Source organism: Chiloscyllium plagiosum, unplaced genomic scaffold (assembly GCF_037043375.1).
Source record: "Chiloscyllium plagiosum isolate Xiang-an unplaced genomic scaffold, Cpla_swu_hap1 HiC_scaffold_23, whole genome shotgun sequence".
Taxonomy (NCBI): domain Eukaryota; kingdom Metazoa; phylum Chordata; class Chondrichthyes; order Orectolobiformes; family Hemiscylliidae; genus Chiloscyllium; species Chiloscyllium plagiosum.
Genome location: NW_028270161.1, coordinates 60,827,166 through 60,844,976, shown reverse-complemented (window position 1 = coordinate 60,844,976; position 17,811 = coordinate 60,827,166). Strand labels below are relative to the sequence as shown.

At 42.4% G+C, this 17,811-nt stretch overlaps 1 protein-coding gene across 3 annotated transcripts in view; it reads right to left on the bottom strand.

Annotated features, from left to right (window-relative positions):
* LOC122561437 (dynein axonemal heavy chain 3-like) overlaps positions 1-17,811 on the bottom strand; it is a 557,691-nt gene that overhangs the window by 120,036 nt on the left and 419,844 nt on the right. For all 3 annotated transcript variants that reach the window (XM_087999740.1, XM_087999741.1, XM_087999742.1), the window contains 6 exons: positions 17,490-17,709; positions 16,761-16,874; positions 16,508-16,657; positions 11,134-11,316; positions 10,882-11,020; positions 1,336-1,526 (listed from right to left, as the gene is read on the bottom strand). In XM_087999740.1, coding sequence (XP_087855866.1) covers positions 1,336-1,526; positions 10,882-11,020; positions 11,134-11,316; positions 16,508-16,657; positions 16,761-16,874; positions 17,490-17,709 — 997 coding nt within the window. The remainder of the gene's footprint in view (positions 1-1,335; positions 1,527-10,881; positions 11,021-11,133; positions 11,317-16,507; positions 16,658-16,760; positions 16,875-17,489; positions 17,710-17,811) is intronic.

Sequence of the window (17,811 nt, the reverse complement as noted above, 5' to 3'; positions counted from 1 at the left end):
ATTTATTGGCCAATTAAAGCCCTGAGGAGATGGCAGCAAGATGCCTTCCTCAGCTATAGCACTGGTCAGAGAACGGCTAAAAATCAAATACATCGCATCATACAGTACAGAAGAGGACTTTCAGTCTGTACCACCAAAGCCACACTAAATCTAAACTCGTCCCACTTCCCAGCACTGGGCCCTTACCTCTGAATGTTATGACACAGCAAATGCCCTTCCAAATATTTTTTAAATGTTGTGGGCTCACCTGCCTCAACTACCCTCACTACCCTCTGGGTGAAGAAGATTTTTCTCAAATCCTCTCCAAACTACCAGTCTTTTACTTTAAAAGTATGTCCCCTTGTGACTGACCTTTCAACTAAGGGAAACAACTGCTTTCCATTAACCTTTTCTATGCCCCTCATGAGCTTATACACCTCTGTTAGGTTCCATTTCACCTTCTTTGTTCCAAAGGAAACATCCTGAGCTTTTCAAGCCTCTCTCTATTGCTGAAATGCTCCTTTCCATAGAGGTGACAATGAGTAATTGGAGGGCTTCTCCTCCACCCTCCTCCAATCCATCACACCTTTCCTATAGCGTAGTGATCAGAACTGCACACAGTACTCTAGCTGTGACCTAACCAGTCTTATACAGCTCCAAAGTAACCTTCTGCTCTTATAATTATGCCTTAGCAATAAAAGCAAGAGTCCAGATTGCCTTCCTAACTACCCTCTTAAGGTGTGTCCAGCCACCGTCATGGATCTGTGAACAGGCAATGCAAATCCCACTGTTCCTCAGAGATTCCCAATGTCCCGATATTCATTGAGTACCCCACTATCTTATTCCTTTTAACAAAGTGCATTACCTCACATTCATCAGGGTTACATTCCATCTGCCATCTGACCAATCTGTTTACATCCTCTTGTAACCTAACACCTTTCTCCTCACTGTCCACCACCCCACCAATGCTGTGCTCAATCATTTTACATCTGGCCAGACTGGAGATGCCACTTTGCTTCCCCTACCTGAAAAGACATGAATAAACCAGCCGGCTTTTACAACAAACCAAATTCATGGTCACTTTTACACATTTTACTGTCAGATTTTACATAACCAATTTTAATAAACTCACAGTTTCCAGGTTACAATAGAGTGGCACATTTGATACGTGTAACTCTGGGAGGGTACTGTCTGAAAGCCATCTTCGGTTTAGGCTTGAGAGGTCTGTATTTAATATTTGGAAGGTAGCAGGACACACAGAGGAAATGAAAGATTGAAAGAGGCCAAACCGATGTTGGGGAGTGGGATTTGGAGAAGTACCGCAAATGGATTCTGTGTGGCCATCCCAGTTGATACCTTGATCTGATGGTCGGCAAATAGGAAGACGGTCGGAGTGCCATTCTGCCCAGCTCCACGTAATACCTTCTTCAGATCTTCCTTCCACTCGGACAGTGTGTATGTTTTCTGAATGCTGACTTGGAACACCTCGGTTTCAGCCATGAATGCAGTGAGCCTTGTTGCTGACTGTCTCCCACTCCCCCCGATCCCTGCCATTGATAACACAAGCAAGTATTATCCAACAACACATCCAGGTTTGTGAATGAGTGATTGGTCCATCATTCCATAATTAAACATCGAGGTGCTCTGCAAAAGGAAAGCTTTCTGTGACATTTTTCTGTGTGAGTGAGGAAACCTCATGGAGAAAACTACTTTACAGCAGTTTTATAGCAGCTACAAGTCTGCATACATTCTTGACTGAACATTGACGCACACAAGACATCTTTCTTTCTAAAATTAATTGGCATGTGAAGCATTTTGAGAAAAATGATTTTAGATACACATTTAAAAACATCACTACCTCTCATATTAAAGGCGCAGCAGCAGAATCGGGCAGCCATTGTTTTGCAACTTATTATGTTTATTTGGGGAGGCACAAATAGCAGGACAGTAGACAAATGTAACCCCCAGTGCGTGAGGGAGATTACTCCATTGTGGGGCCCAGGTTCAATCAATGGCCTTAGGACCTCAGAGCATATTAATGAAGCACCATTCTTCCCAAACCTCTTCCTGGTCTGAGCTCACTTTAATATCTCAGACATTCTGTAACCCCAGAGTTAATGTTTGAGGAGAGTGGAGAGCTAGCAGAACAGCAAGGTGAAGATATGGTTTGACTCAGAGAGCTTAAAACTGCTGAGTTCAACCTGAAAAGTTTGAGAAACCACCATTTTACAGAACTTTGAGAAGATTTGTAACTCAGGTTGAGGTTCTAAACGAACCTTCTCGCTCAGTGAGCAAACCTACATCCATTTTACAGAATGTTGCAGCAGCAATTAAGCCTGAGAGAACAGATGGTCAAACCACTTCCACTTGTGTGTTATTGCTGTAAGAGTTGTGTTGCTTTAAGAGCCGATATGCGAAAGAGCAAAAGATCAGGATTGAAATCACATGACCAACGGTATGTGCAGTCCAACAGAAGCAAGCTAGAAGTGGGATGAATACATTGTTATCTGTAACTGCAAATTGCAGTCCAAGCTGTTAAATAAACCTCAAGGGACTTTCAATTAAACTGAATCCAAACTATTTAAGCTGTGCCACATACCAATAACACAAGAAATACGACATGGTGATTAGAAGTGCTTTTCCTTAAAAACCAAGTATTAGTTTGAAAACTACATAGAGAAAACTTCCGACAAGGTTTAAAACAACATTTACAATTGGACTGCTGAAAAAAGTCGCTATGGGAACTGTTTTATGAGCCTGATCAGGCAGAATTGGTTTTAAATTGGGTCATAAAAGTATGCATCAAAAATATTTCAAAAGCAAAATTAATGATGCAACTGCACTGCTGAATACAGCAAGATGAACATAATTTCCCCACATATTGGTAGAATTTCCAAAAGACAGGGAGCATCAGAAAGATTCCCTAGCATGAATTGGAAGGCCTCAGATCTCCTGTATATTGTTAGGCTTTTTTTTAAAAACGGAATTTTTAGATTCAGTGTTTACAGAACCAGATAAATAAGCAGTGAAAACAAAGGTAGCCATTGGAAAGGAGGTGTTGTATAGTCTCAACACTTCAGACATTTGCATCTTGTTTTAAGATGACCAGAGATCAGCTTGATGTAGAAGTAAACTTTAGAATTCTAGGGTTGATGCCTTAAAAGTAACAGTCACAAGAATTAATTAATCAGTTTGTTAGGTGCTATGACAAGGGCAGGGCCGATTTTTCAGAAACTGAGCTGACTATGGAGTAATAGAACTGGTGACAGCATTAATGCTCATCAATATGTTCCATAAAGATCCATTGCAGAAAAAAAGATCATGACACATAAACATTGCTTAAAGACGTCAGGGTCATTGCCTCAAAACATCTCCAAGTATTAGGTACAGTTAGCAGATTTGGGGCAGTAGTCAGGATTCAGAAAGCACATTGCATGGACTGTTGCAGTAAAAATGAAGCTGTCCTGCACTCCAGGATCTCTGCAGGTCATTTAGAGAGGAAGGACATTGGCCAGACCTATGCAAGAAATCTACTTGCAGAGAGCCAGAGGCTACAATTGGAGACCCCTAAACAGAAAGCATGTTCTGCAACAACAGAACCTGCTGCATAAATACAACAATGTGTGAGATTTGTAGTAAGACAGGCTAGGGCCAAGATTCAGAGTGGGAGAACCTTTGACCAGATAGTGAACAGGTTGTTAACATTGTGAATGTGACAAATTGTACAGCTGAAGTCAAAGAAGTATAGGATAGTCCCAATTAGCATCAAATACCAGAAGAGTACACCGGCAAACATACACTGAGGATCAAAGTCAAGAGGTGATCTTGGATTGGATGTTATAGAATCCAGATGGGTAGAAGTAAGAAATAACAAGGGGAAGAAGACACTGGTGGAAATAGACTATAGGCTCCTAAACAGTGGCTATGCTGTAGGACAGCAAATAAATCAAGAGATAATGAGGCCATGTAAATAAGGCAGTATATTAATAATTAATGACGTTAATCTTCATGCAGATTGGGGAAATCAAATTGGCAATAAGGAAGAATTCATTGAGCATACTTGGGAGTTTCCTGGAACAATATGTTGCCGATCTAACCATCAATCAGCTATTTTAGACATGAGGCAGTTTCAATAAATGATATCAAAGCAAAAGATCCTCTTGGGAACAGTGACCATAACATGGTAGAATTTAGTCTTCAGTTTGAGATTGAGAAATCTCATCAGAAACAATACCACCTGCAAATTCCTTTCCCAACCCACGACCTCTACTATCTAGAAGGACAAGGGCAGCAGATACATGGGAACACCATGCCCTGCAACTTCACCTTCAAGCATATTACCATCCTGACTTGGAAGTACATTGTCATTACTTCATTGTTGCTGGGTCAAAATCCTGGAATTAACTCCCTAACAGCATTGTGTGTTTATCTGCAGCGTAAGGATTGCAACGGATTAAGAAGGCAGCACACCACCACCTTCTCAAGGACAACTCGGGATGATTAATAAAATACTGGCCAGCCAGTAATGCCCATGTCTCACAAGTGAATAAAAACGTGCTGAGCTGAAATAAGGGTAAATACACAGATATAAAAGCAGAGTTGACTGGGATGAACTGGGAAAAGAATTTAGCAGAAAAAATGTTTAAGAAAATTGTTCCTGGCTCACAGTCAAGAGGAGGAAATATTCTAGGATGGGAATAAACCTAACAGGGAAGTTAAGGACAACAGCAAATTGGAAGAAGAGAAACATTGTGGAAAATATTGATTGCAAACCTGAGGGTTGGGAGCATTTTTAAAAACTGATAAAAGACAACCAAAAACAAGAGCTTCTTTAAATTCATTAAAAGAAAGAGATTAGCCAAAGTGAGCATGGGCCCCTTAGAGAATGAGGCTGGGGAAGTAATAATAGGGTAAGAGGAAATAGCGAAGACGTTGAATTAATACTTTACACCAGTTTTTATGGTAGATGTTACTAATAGCAGTCCAAAAATGTTATTTCCAAAAAAATCCAGATTCATATTGAATTGTTAAGGATTTGACAGGATAAATGCTGAGAGGATGTTTCTTGGGAGAGCCTGGGAAAGCCTGGGACCATAGACTCGGAATAAAGAGGCACCGATTTCTTCTCTTAGAATGTTGTGAGTCTTTGGAACTTCTTGCCACAGAGTGCTGTGGGGGCACAGTCCTTGTGCATACTTAAGGTTGAGCTAGATAGATTTTCAATCAGTCAGGAAATCAAGGGTTATGGGGAAAGGGCAAGAAAGTAGAAGTAAGGAATGTTGGATTAGCTGTGATCCTAATGAATCATGGAGCAGCTCGAGGGGTTGAATGGCCTACTCTCGTTCTTAGTTCTTATGATCTTTAATATTAAATAATCAAATGGCTAAATTCAGAGGGTGGGACAGAGGGCTAAAATTCATTAGAATGCAATGCATCCTAGGATGTTAAGAATTAGATTCAGAGATTTTGGATGCATTGGTAATAATCTTCCAGAAATCCTTAGATTCTAGAAACATCCCAGAGGAGTGGAAAACCGCCAATGTAATGTGTTAGCTTAACGTCTGTTATTTGGAAAACGTTAGAATCCCTAATAAAGGATATTTTAGCAGAACACTTACATATACTTACAAATTTGTGGGCGGCACAGTGGCAGGCACGGTGGCACAGTGGTTAGCACTGCTGCCTCACAGCGCCAGAGACCTGGGTTCAATTCCTGCCTCAGGCGACTGACTGTGTGGAGTTTGCACATTCTCCCCGTGTCTGCGTGGGTTTCCTCCGGGTGCTCCGGTTTCCTCCCATTGTCCAAAGATCTGCAGGTCAGGTGAATTGGCCATGCTAAATTGCCTGTAGTGTTAGGTAAGGGGTAAATGTAGGGGTCTGGGTGGGTTGCGCTTCGGCGGGTCGGTGTGGACTTGTTGGGCCGAAGGGCCTGTTTCCACACTGTAAGTAATCTAATCTAAATACATGACGTAATCAGGTAAATCAACATGGCTTCCTGAAGGGGATGTCATGCCTGACAACCCTATTATACTCCTTTGAGGAGGTAACAAACAGGATAGATAAAGGGAAACCACTAGGTATAATATATTTGAATTTCCAAAAGTTGTCACACATGAGGTTACTTAATAAGATGAGAGCCCATTGTATTGGGGTAATATGTTAGCATGGATACACGATTGGCTAACTAATAGAAGACAGAGAGTTGGGATAAAATGGTGCAGTTTCAGGATGGCAACCTGTAACTAATGGTGTGCCACAGGGATCAGTGCCTGGACCACAATTATTTACAATTTATATTAATGACTTGGATGAGGAAAATGAAGGTGCTACCACTAGGTTTGTAGATGGCACAAAAACAGGTGGGAAGGCACACTGAGGCAGCATAGTGGCTCAGTGGTTAGCACTGCTGCCTCACAGCGCCAGGGACCCGGGTTCAATTCCCGACTCAGGCAATTGTCTGTGTGGAGTTTGCACATTCTCCCAGTGTCTGCGTGGGTTTCCTCCGGGTGCTCCGGTTTCCTCCCACAGTCCAAAGATCTGCAGGTTAGGTGAATTGGCCATGCTAAATTGCCTGTGGTGTTAGGTGCATTCAGTCAGGGGTGAATGTAGGGGAATGGGTCTGGGTAGATTGCTCTCCGGAGGGTCGGTGTGGTTTTGTTGGGCTGAAAGGCCTGTTTCTACACTGTAGGGAATCTAAAAAAAATTGTGAGGATGATACAAAACATCTGCACAGAGAGAGAGAGAGAGAGAGAGAGAGGTTAAGCCAGTGGGTAGAATCTTGGAAGATGGAATATAATATGGGAAAATATGAGGTTATACACTTTAGCAGGAAGAACAGAGGAGCTGAATATTACTTAAATGAAGAAAGACTGCAGAAAGCCACAGCACAAAAAGATTTGGGAGTCCTCATGCATGAATCGCAAAAAAACTAGCATCCAAGTTTAGTGGATGAAAGGGAGGCAACTGGAATGTTGGCCTTTATTTCAAAGACAATAGAATATAAAAGTAGGGAGGTGTTGCTCATGAGATTCCATCCCAAGTCCCTTCATACAACATTGCAACAGATTTATTAATTATGCAAGGCAACAATTTGCTCTTTTCTAAAAAATTTTAATTGTCAGTCAAAAGGCAGACAATAGTGCAATATTCAGATTATATCTGACAATGAGCCACAATAGACATGCAGACTTTCCAGGGCCATGCATGCTAAATGGGAACAGAGCATGTGAAATTGTCACCAGATTATCCCAGGCTCAACTTGCTTGCTAAGCAAATGGCTTACAATGTTAAAAGTACTTCTCATGAAGTTCAGGGAAACAAAACAGGATTTTCATATTGCTATGCTATACTTGAGAGCTATTTACTCGAATTCTATGAAGACATTTTGAGCATGGTCAACAACGGGAACCCAGTAGATGTGGTGCATCTAGATTTCCAAAAGGCATTCAATAAGGTGCTGCACAACAGGCTGCTGCATAGGATAAAGATGCATGGCATTACAGGTAATGTATTAGCATGGATAGGGGATTGGTTAACTAACAGGAAGCAAAGAGTGGGGATAAATTAATGCTACTCTGGTTGGCGATCAGTGACTAATGGTGTGTTGGGACCACAACTATTCACAATTTACATAGATGATTTGGAATTGAGGACCATGTGTAGTATGTCAAAGTTTGTGGATGACACTAAGCTGAATTGTAGAGTGAAGTGTGCAGAGGACTGTGTAAGTTTGCAGAGAGACATAGAAAGTTTAAGTGAGTGAGCAAAGGTCAGGCAGATGGAGTACAATGTTAATAAATGTGAAGTCATCCATTTTGGTAGGAATAACATTAAAAAGGACTATTACTTGAATGGTAAGAAATTGCAGCATGCTGCTGTGCAGAGGGACCTGGGTGTCCTTGTGCATGAATCACAGAAGGTTGATCTGCAGGTGCAAGAAAGCAAATGGAGTTTTGTCCTTCATTGCTAAAGGGATTGAATTTAAAAGCAGGGAGGTAATGTTGCAGCTAAACAAGGTGCTGATGAGGCCACATCTGGAGTACTGTGTGCAGTTTTGGTCTCCTTACTTGAGAAAGAATATACTGGCACTGGAAGGGCTGCAGAGGAGTTTCACTAGGCTGATTTGTGTTGAGGGAGTTGGCTTATGAGGAGAGACTGAGTAGATTGGGATTATATTCATTGGAATTTAGAAGAATGAGGGGGTTCTTATAGAAACATGTAAAATTGTGAAGGGAATAGATCAGATAGAAGTAGAGAGAGGTTCCCACTGGCAGGTGAAAATAGAACTAGAGAGCATAGCCTCAAGATTAGAGGAAGCAGATTTCGGACTGAATTGAGAAGGAACTTCTTCACCCAGAAGGTTGTGAATCTGTGAAATTCCCTGCCCAGTGAAGTAGTTGAGGCTTCCTCATTGAGTGTTTTTAAAGCTAAACCTTTTGAACAGTAAAGGAATTAAGAGTTATGGTGACAGGGCGGGTAAGTGGAGCTGAGGCCATGAAAAGATTGGCCCTGATCTTATTGAATGGCAGAGTGGATCTAAAGGGCCAGATGGCCTCCTCCTACTCCTGGTTCTTAATTTCTCATGCTATTCCTTTGGATATGGGCTTATCCAGCTGCAGAGATCATCTCTGGAAGACAAGTAATTGCCTGTTCAAGTTCTCAGAATTACTAGACAAATTTCTCGCAAAACAATGGAGACTGAAGATGGTACATGATCAATATGCAGGTGTGGAACTGCCTAATCGGCAGGTAGGACAGAAAGCAGAGTCCTCCATCCTCTATAGAGAAAACAATGTCATTCAAAGTGTACAACGAACCTAAAAAGTCACAACATTGAGGAGAAACAGAAGTCAACACAGGGAACCATTCAGTGCTCCAATTGTGTACAAAACATAATACACTGATACATTCCAAACTCCGACGTACTGTGAATCGAGACACCTGAGCGTGAAGCCTAAATCTCCAGAAGATTATAGCATCACAATATCCATAAGAATCATCAAACCACTTATACAGTGTAACAGAATCTTCAGCTCCTAGATGTTTCAATTGATGTTTTTGTATAAATAATTTTGCAACTACCCTAAGGTATGGTATATTTACTCATTTTCTGTAATTTTATATTGGAAAAATAAGGGATGTTTCTTATTGCTTTGACAGCTGTGTCGACTTAAAATCTGGTTATGCTATTGGGCCAAGGACCCAGGGTGGAATCACATAATCAACTGCCACATGAAGTCAAATAGAGCATGTTAAAGTCAGGATGCTCTTGTAGTTGTCCATAACTGCAAACTTGTAGTGTGATCTGTCAAAAATAAACTTGTCTGAGATTCTTCAGAAAACTGAATCCACACTATTTATTTAATCTAACTCACCAATAACACAAGAAATATGACAGAAATAACCCATAGGTTTAAAGAGGTCTCAATCTGAGCTCCATGGCTGCTATTGTTACCCCAGAATGCAAGTCCCCAAAATCTCATCCCAGAACCTCATTGGGGTCATTACCCACAGTTTGGAATCCTCATCCTACATGGTGCTTAAGGGCCTCTTGGAAAACATTGTCAGTGGTCAGTGGATTAGATAGTGAGCTGTTTTACCTGTAACACCAATAAACAAGCTAGTTTTCTAGAATGTATTTACACATTGAGACAAAATCAGGAGAGATCCTCCTATCTGCCCAATAACTCTCAAGAACCTCTGGTCATTGACTGGAACTTTACCAACCTCCTCCCTCCCTCCCCCTCCCAATATACACACACAGACACAGACACATAGACACACACACAGACACACACAACACACACAGACAGACTCACACACACACACACACACAGACATATAGACACACATACAGACACTCACACACATACACAAACACACGCACACAGACACATACACACACAGATACATAGACACACATACAGACACAGACTCACACACACACAAACACATAGACACACACAGATACATAGACACACACACAGACACAGGCACACACACAGATACACACACACACAAACACACAGACACATAGACACACAGACACACAGATACACACACACAGACTCACATACAGACACACACACAGACACATACACACACACAGAGACAGACACAGACAGACACACACACAGACTGACAAACACATACACAGATAGACAGACAGACTGACACATAGACAGACACACATTCAGACACACACAGATAGACAGACACACACACACACACACACACATATAGATTTGAACCATGGAATTTTTTTTTAACCATTACTACTATTTTGTGTTTTCCCATGAAGTACTGATAGAATCCTCTAGCAATGAGCAAGGCCATTCAGGCCTCATGTCTGTACTGGCTCTTTGAAAGAGCTATCTCAATAGTTGCACTCCCAGAGCTCTGAACATTTCCCCTTTGTACTTATTCATTTTGTTTTATATTTGCATAGATCCCAGAGTAGACAGTTTTATGATAAAATAACATATGATGTCCAAGTATAACGATATCCACCTCACTGTACGTCATCCTCTCAATGCAAAGGAGTCAGGGCAGTGTGTTCAGTCAATAAGCTCTGCATATATGGTGTATGGTAAAAGTTAATAAGTATTGAAGCCATATTGTGGACAAGTCTATGAAATTACAACAATGTATACAGTTCATGTTGTTCATAAACTTTAAGACATCTGTCTCAACAGGAACCTGTCTTTGTGGAATATGTTACATATGAGGCTGTACTCAGGCCATATCATAAAGGCAGTGGTGTTTCACCTAAGAAACCACGTCACAGTCATTTCTGTTTTGGAAATCACTGTTAAATCTCTGCTCCAGGGCAAATAGACAGCAGTGACCATGAAAAAATGTAAAGACTCCAGTTATTGTATTTTTCATCACACCCAGACTCACCAATCAACAAAGCATGCCCACTCGGTTGTTTGAGAATCCTGCTGAGACGTGAGATGTGTTCAATAACGAAGTTAAACATCACCAGGTCCATGGGAGCCTTGCTGTTCCGATTAAATTCATCCAGATAGCGTTCAATAGTCTACATTGGGGAGAACAAAGGCAAAAGCTAGATATCTAGGTCTGCAGATCATTGTAAAGCAGTGGCTATTATGTGTTTATTGCTGTGATTAATTCAACTAATTAAAGACTTACGTTCTTTAGCTCGTTCATATCTGTTATTTCATTATATGCCTTCTTTCTCTTCTGGTTTGATTTCAGTGACATATAGTCACCAAAGAATAGAGTGCGGATGTCATCATCATTGAGATCTCTGCCAATGATCATGTGGTTGAAAACATTGTTGATTTTTTCTTTGAACTGTTTCTGCACCACGTTCTGACATTGAAGAGAGAAACATCAGCAATGATCTCACTGTTAGACACAAAGCTGTCCCCACACTCTGATCTCTCGACTGACACCTAATAATGAACAATCGACTGAGAGATGGACAGATCTTCATTGACAGATGCTGCATGGTTCTGTGCCTGCCATGTCTGTCACATTATCTTTCCAGTGTATCTTCCCATTTTAGCATGGGCTCACAGGTGTCAGTGGGGGCAAGATGGAGGTATGGGAGGGTGGTGTACAGACAGGAAGTGATTGATGTGATATATCTCATGGTCAGAATGTCAGTATGCCTGGAAGAGAAATGCCCATGATGCCCATCACTGTATCACATGTTGTGTAAGGACTTCAGCACCTGTGAGCAAGCTTACGAAGATGCACATCACAGAGCATAAATAGGTCAGTGTGGGCAGGGTTAGAATCATCTAATCGAGAAGATTCAGACAACCACAGGGACATGAACATATGAAGAAGATAGATTACTCCTCATTGAATGTGAGTATAAGATCAGAAGCTGGTATCCTAAATTTTTTTTAAAAAATTCACTAATGAGACATGGGCATCACTGGCTGGCCAGGATTTATTGCCCAGTTATCACTCAAGTTGTCCTTGAGAAGACATTGGTGATCTGCCTCCTTGAACTGCCGCAGTCCATGCGCTGAGGGTTGACCCACAATGCCTTAGGGAGGGAAGTCCAGAATTTTGATTAATGACCCTGAAAGAACAGTGATATATTTCCATGGTGAGTGGCTTGAAAGGGGAACTTGCAGGTGGTGGTGTTCCCACATGTCTGCTGCCATTGTCCTTCAACATAAAAGCAGTTATGGGTTTGGAAGGTGCTGTCTGAGAATCTTTTATGAATTTCTGTAGTGTACCTTGTAGATAGTGCATGGAGCAGGGACTGGATGCTGAATGTCATGCCAATCAAGTGGGTTGCTTTGTCCAGGATGGTATCAAGCCTCCTGAGCATTGTTGGAGCTGAACTCATCTGGCAAGTGGGGAGTATTCCATCACAATCCTGACTTGCGCCTTGTAGATGGTGGACAGGCTTTGTGGGGGTGGGAGTGGGGGTGGCAGGGCAGGGGAGATGGAGGTCTTGTCAGGATGTGAGTTATTTGCTGCAGGATTTATAGCCTCTGACCTACGCTTGTTATTCTGCAGCTATTGTATTTGTATGGATAGTTCAGTTCAGATTCTGATCAAAAATAACCTCTCGGATATTGAGAGTTGGGGTTTCTGTTATTGTGATGCCTTTTAATTTACAGCAGTAGTTATTATTAATGTATAAGAAATAGTGCTAACTTTGAAGTCTAAGCCTGAAGTTAGTTCTTTACATTGTGATTTCCCTGACCAGTTTATCATGAACCCAAAGCTAAAACATAGGATCAGACTGCTAGGTAAAATGAAATAGAATATAATCTGAGCGTACAAAATCTCATGATCCATCATGCTTGGACCACTTAGAGCATGGCACTCAACAGGAAGCATGCTTCTCTGTTGTAACCTAATATCTGAATATATAGCTCAGACACTGATATACCTAATGAATGCAATGCTTGTTAATTAAAGAGTGCATCACAGCTGCAGAAAAGGTGGTTGTTGAGGAGGGTTTGTCTACTGAGTCAGTATGGGTGGAAGTCAGAAACAGGAAAGGAGCAATCACTTTTTTGGGTGTTTTCTGTACAGCCCCCCAATAGCAGCAGTGAGGTTGAAGAACAAACTGGACAGCAGGTCTTGGAAAGGTGCAGATATAACAGAGTTGTTGTTACGGGTGACTTCAACTTCTCCAATATTGATTGGAAATTCCTTAGTGCAGATGGGCTGGATGGAGCTGATTTTGTTAGGTGTGTCCAAGAAGGATTCCTGTCTCAATATGTAGATAGGCAACTAGGGGGGAGGCCATATTGGATTTGGTGCTAGGCAATGAGCCAGGTCAGGTGTCAGATCTCTCGGTGGGAGAGCATTTTAGTGACAGTGACCACAACTGCCTCACCTTTGCTATAGCTATGGAGATGGATAGAAAGAGACAGTATGGGAAGGTGTTCAGTTTGTGTATGGGGGGTGGGGGGTGGGGGAGCAGTAGTGGTGGTGGAAATTATACTGCTATGAGACAGGAGCTGTGGAGTATAAACTGGGAACAATTGTTCTACGGGAAATGCACAACAGGAATGTGGAGGCTGTTTAAGGAGCATTTGTTATGACTGCTGGATAACTTTGTCCCACTGAGACAGGCAAGGAATAGTAAGGTGACGGAGCCTTGGATGACAAGAGAAGAGGAGCTTCTCGTCAAAAGGATAAAGGAAGCTAACTTAAGGTTGAGGAAGCAAAGATATGGAACAGCTTTAAAGGATTACAGGGTAGCTAGGAAAGAACTCAAAAATGGACTGAGGAGAGCTGGGAAAAGCCTTGGTGGGAAGAATTAGGAAAAATTCAAAGGTGTTCTACACATACATGAGGAATAAGAGAATGATCAGTGAGAGGGTAGAGCCGATCATGGATAGTGGAGGGAACCTGTGCCTGGAGTCTGAATAGGTAGGGGAGGCCATAGATGAGTTATTGCTTCAGTATTCATGAGAGAGAGGGACCTTGTTGATAGTGAGAACACCGTGGACCAGTTTAATCGGCTTGAACAGGTTCCCTCCAAGGGAGTGGATGTGCTGGAAATTCTGGGAAGCATCAAGATAGATAAGGACCCAGGGCGAGACCAGATATATCCAAGGTTATATATATCCAGGAAGCGAGGAATGACACTGCTGCGCCTCTGGCAATGATCCTTGCATCCTCACTCTCTACGGGAATAGTACCAGCTGATTGGAGGGAGGCGAATGTTGTTCCTCTGTTCAAGAAAGGAAATAGGGAAATCCCTGAGAATTACCAGACCAGTCAGTCTTACATCTGTGGTAAGCAAGGTACTGGAAAGGATTCTGAGAGATAGGATTTATGACTATCTGGAAAAACATAGTTTGATTAAAGATAGCTTTGTGAGGAGCAGTCATGTCTCACAAACCTTATTGAGTTCTTTGAGGATGTGACAAGACAAGTTGACGAAGGTTGAACAGTGGATATGGTGTATATGGATTTCAGTAAAGTTCTAGGAGAAAGGATTGCAGATGCTGGAGATCAGAGTCGAAGTTGTGGTGGTGGAAAAGCACAGCAGTTCAGGCAGCATCCAAGGAGCAGGAGAATTGATGTTTCAGACATAAGCCCTTCATCAGGAATGAGGCTGTGGGCTGGGGAGAGCTGAGAGATAAATGGGAGGGGGTGGAGCTGGGGGGTAGGTAGCTAGGAATGCAAGATAGATGAAGGTGGGGTGAAAGTGATAGGTCAGGGTGGAGGATGGAGTGGATAAGTGGGAGAGAAGATGGACAGGTAGGACAGGTCAAGAGGGTGGTGCTGAGTTGGACTGGGAGCTGGTGGTGGATTGGGATAACGTGTGGGGAGGGGAAATAGGGAAACTAGTGAAATCCACATTGATCCCATGTGGTTGGATAAGGATCCCCATGGTAGGCTCATTCAGAATGTTAGGAGGTCTGGGAACCAGGGAAATGTGGCTGTCTGGATACAGAATTGGCTGTCCAAAAGAAGGCAGCGAGTGGTAGTGGATGGAAAGTATTATGCCGGGAAGTCGGTGAGCAGTGGTGTCCCACAGGGATCTGTTCTTGGGCCTGTGCTCTTTGCAGTTTTTATGCATGACTTGGATGAAGAAGTGGAAGGGTGGTTTAGTAAGTTTGCGAATATCACAATGGTCGGTGGTGTTGTAGATAGTGTCGAGGGCTGTTGCAGGCTACAATAAGACATTAGGAGAAAGTGAGGACTGCAGATGCTGGAGATCAGAGCTGAAAAATGTGTTGTTGGAAAAGCGCAGCAGGTCAGGCAGCATCAAAGGAGCAGGAGAATCGACATTTCGGGCATAAGCCCTTTTCCTGAAGAAGGGCTTATGCCCGAAACGTCGATTCTCCTGCTCCTTTGATGCTGCCTGACCTGCTGCACTTTTCCAGCAACACATTTTTCAGCTACAATAAGACATTGACAGGATGCAGAGTTGGGCAGAGAAGTGGCAGATGGAGTTCAACCTGCATAAATGCAAAGTGATCCATTTTGGAAGGTCGAATTTGAATGCTGAATACAGGGTTAAAGACAGCATTTTCAGCAGTGTGTTGGGACAGTGGGATCTGGAGTCCACGTACATAGATTCCTCAAAGTTGCCACCCACGTTGATAGGGTTCTTAAGAAGGTGTATGGTGTTTTGGCTTTCATTAACAGGGGAATTAAGTTTAAGAGCCACGAGGTTTTGCTGCAGCTCTATAAAACCCTAGTTAGACCACACTTGGAATATTGTGTCCTGTCTGGTCACCTCATTATAGGAAGGATGTAGATGCTTCAGAGAAGATGCAGAGGAGATTTATCAGGCTACTGCCTGGATTGGAGAGCTTGTCTTATGAAGAGAGATTGAATGAGCTGGGGCTTTTCACACTGGAGAGAAGAAGGAAAAGAGGTGACTTGATAGAAGTGTGCAAGGTAATGAGAGGCATAGATAGAGGAGATAGCCAGAGACTTTTCCCCAGGGCAGAAATAACTGTCACGGGGGGGGGTGATAATTTTAAGGTAATTGGAGGAAGGTATAGGGGAGATGTCAGAGGTAGGTTCTTTATGCAGAGAGTTGTGGGTGCATGGAATGCACAGCCAGTGGTGGTAGTAGAGTCAGAGACATTAGGGACATTTAACCAACTGCTGAACAAACACATGGACGACAGTAAATTGAGGGGTGTGTAGATTAGGCTGATCTTAGATTAAGATAAAATCTTAGCACAACATCAAGGGCCGAAGGGCCTGTACTGTGCTGTAGTGTTATATGTTCTGTGTCATATTCAGTTTTAATAAATGTCTTGGATTTTTCAATACCACAGTATCCAGTTTCTAATGCAATGGGAGACAATATACGCAATGTTGTAACAGAACATCCTGCTGGAGGCAAATGATAGGATCAATAATATTCACAAAGAACAATTTGCTAAAGAAGGAAGTACATCAAATGAGGATGGAGGAAGTTCTCTCAGTTAGACAAATCATGGAGAAAAGCCAACCCTCAGGGTCAAAGGTAAAGGGTCAGCAAGCCCACACTGACGCAATGATGTTAGCATGGCATCACCATGGTAATCATTCTAAGGACACTTTTACTAACCTTCACAATGTGGAAGAATAGCTTTCTATCTTCAGTGTTCACCAATCGGTCGCAGAAGACACGATAGACCTCGTGGATCCAGAGTCTCATTAATTTATGATCCCCTTCGATTCCTTGTGGAACACAATCTGATTTTAACAGGAGCAAACCCTGAAATAAGGACAGGTACATTCAAGTTAATGGGATAATTCACAACATTCTGTTTGGTGTCACCTGGATCATTCCTGTAGTAATTGCTCTGAGATCATGTTACCTGAATCACCCGGGAGAAATCTCGGAGACTAAAGATGTAATGTGATTTAGAAGGAGTCGGGAGGAATTTTTCCAGTGCTTGGATGTACACTTCTGTTGTAGCCCAGACCAGAATCTGCAGAAACAGATACAGTAAGGACAAAACTATTCATATCTGTATACAGAACAACCTTACAATGTGAACCACAGCAAATCCCAATCACCCAACTACAGATATTTCCACACGACCTATATTTACATTGTGCCTTTCACAACCTTGGAACATCCCAAAATGCTTTGCAGCTCACAAAGACCTTCTGAAGTGCTGTCGCAATTGTGTTGCAGGAAACAGGGGAATTATTGTGGGCACAGCAAGGTCCCACAACTGGCAAGGCAATAATGACCCAGGTAATCTGTTTCTCACAGTGTTGATTCAAGGAATTAATATTGCCAAAGAAATTCCCCTGCTTTTCTTCAAAATAGTGCTTGTGGCAAACGTTGTAGATGTTAGATAGGGTCTCAGCATAGCACCTCATTCATACTTCTCCAGTTGTTTCCAAACAGCAGAAATGTGGAGGCTGAAGGAGCTCAGGAAAAGACTGCTCTGAACTGAATTTAAAACATTTCCAATGGTGCCTGATCCTGAAGTGAGATGAAATCTTGCCTCACAGTTGCCTGTTGCAACTTGACAAACAGTAGTCAGTCGTAGTTTCATTCTCTGTAGCGCAATTAGATTTTGGTAATTTCTTACCCTGGAGTATCTCTTCAAGGAGACATCGAATCCCTTACTGAAGTGCCAGTCCACCACAGGCTGGAAGATAGTCTTCATGGTTTCTTCACTGAAAGTGTCGATGGTGATAATATTGAAGTGTCGGAGGCAGCGTGGAGTGACAGTTTGTCGCCCACCACCAGGGGGGGCCATTGCTGCCACTATGGACATGTCATGGACTGGCAGAATGCTCGTGTCTGTCCTGTAATCACATGAACACAGACTTCAGAAACAACAGCACACTCTCATAATACACGACAACAAAGGGGCTTTTGTGGTGCAGTGATGAAGTCCCTATCTCTGG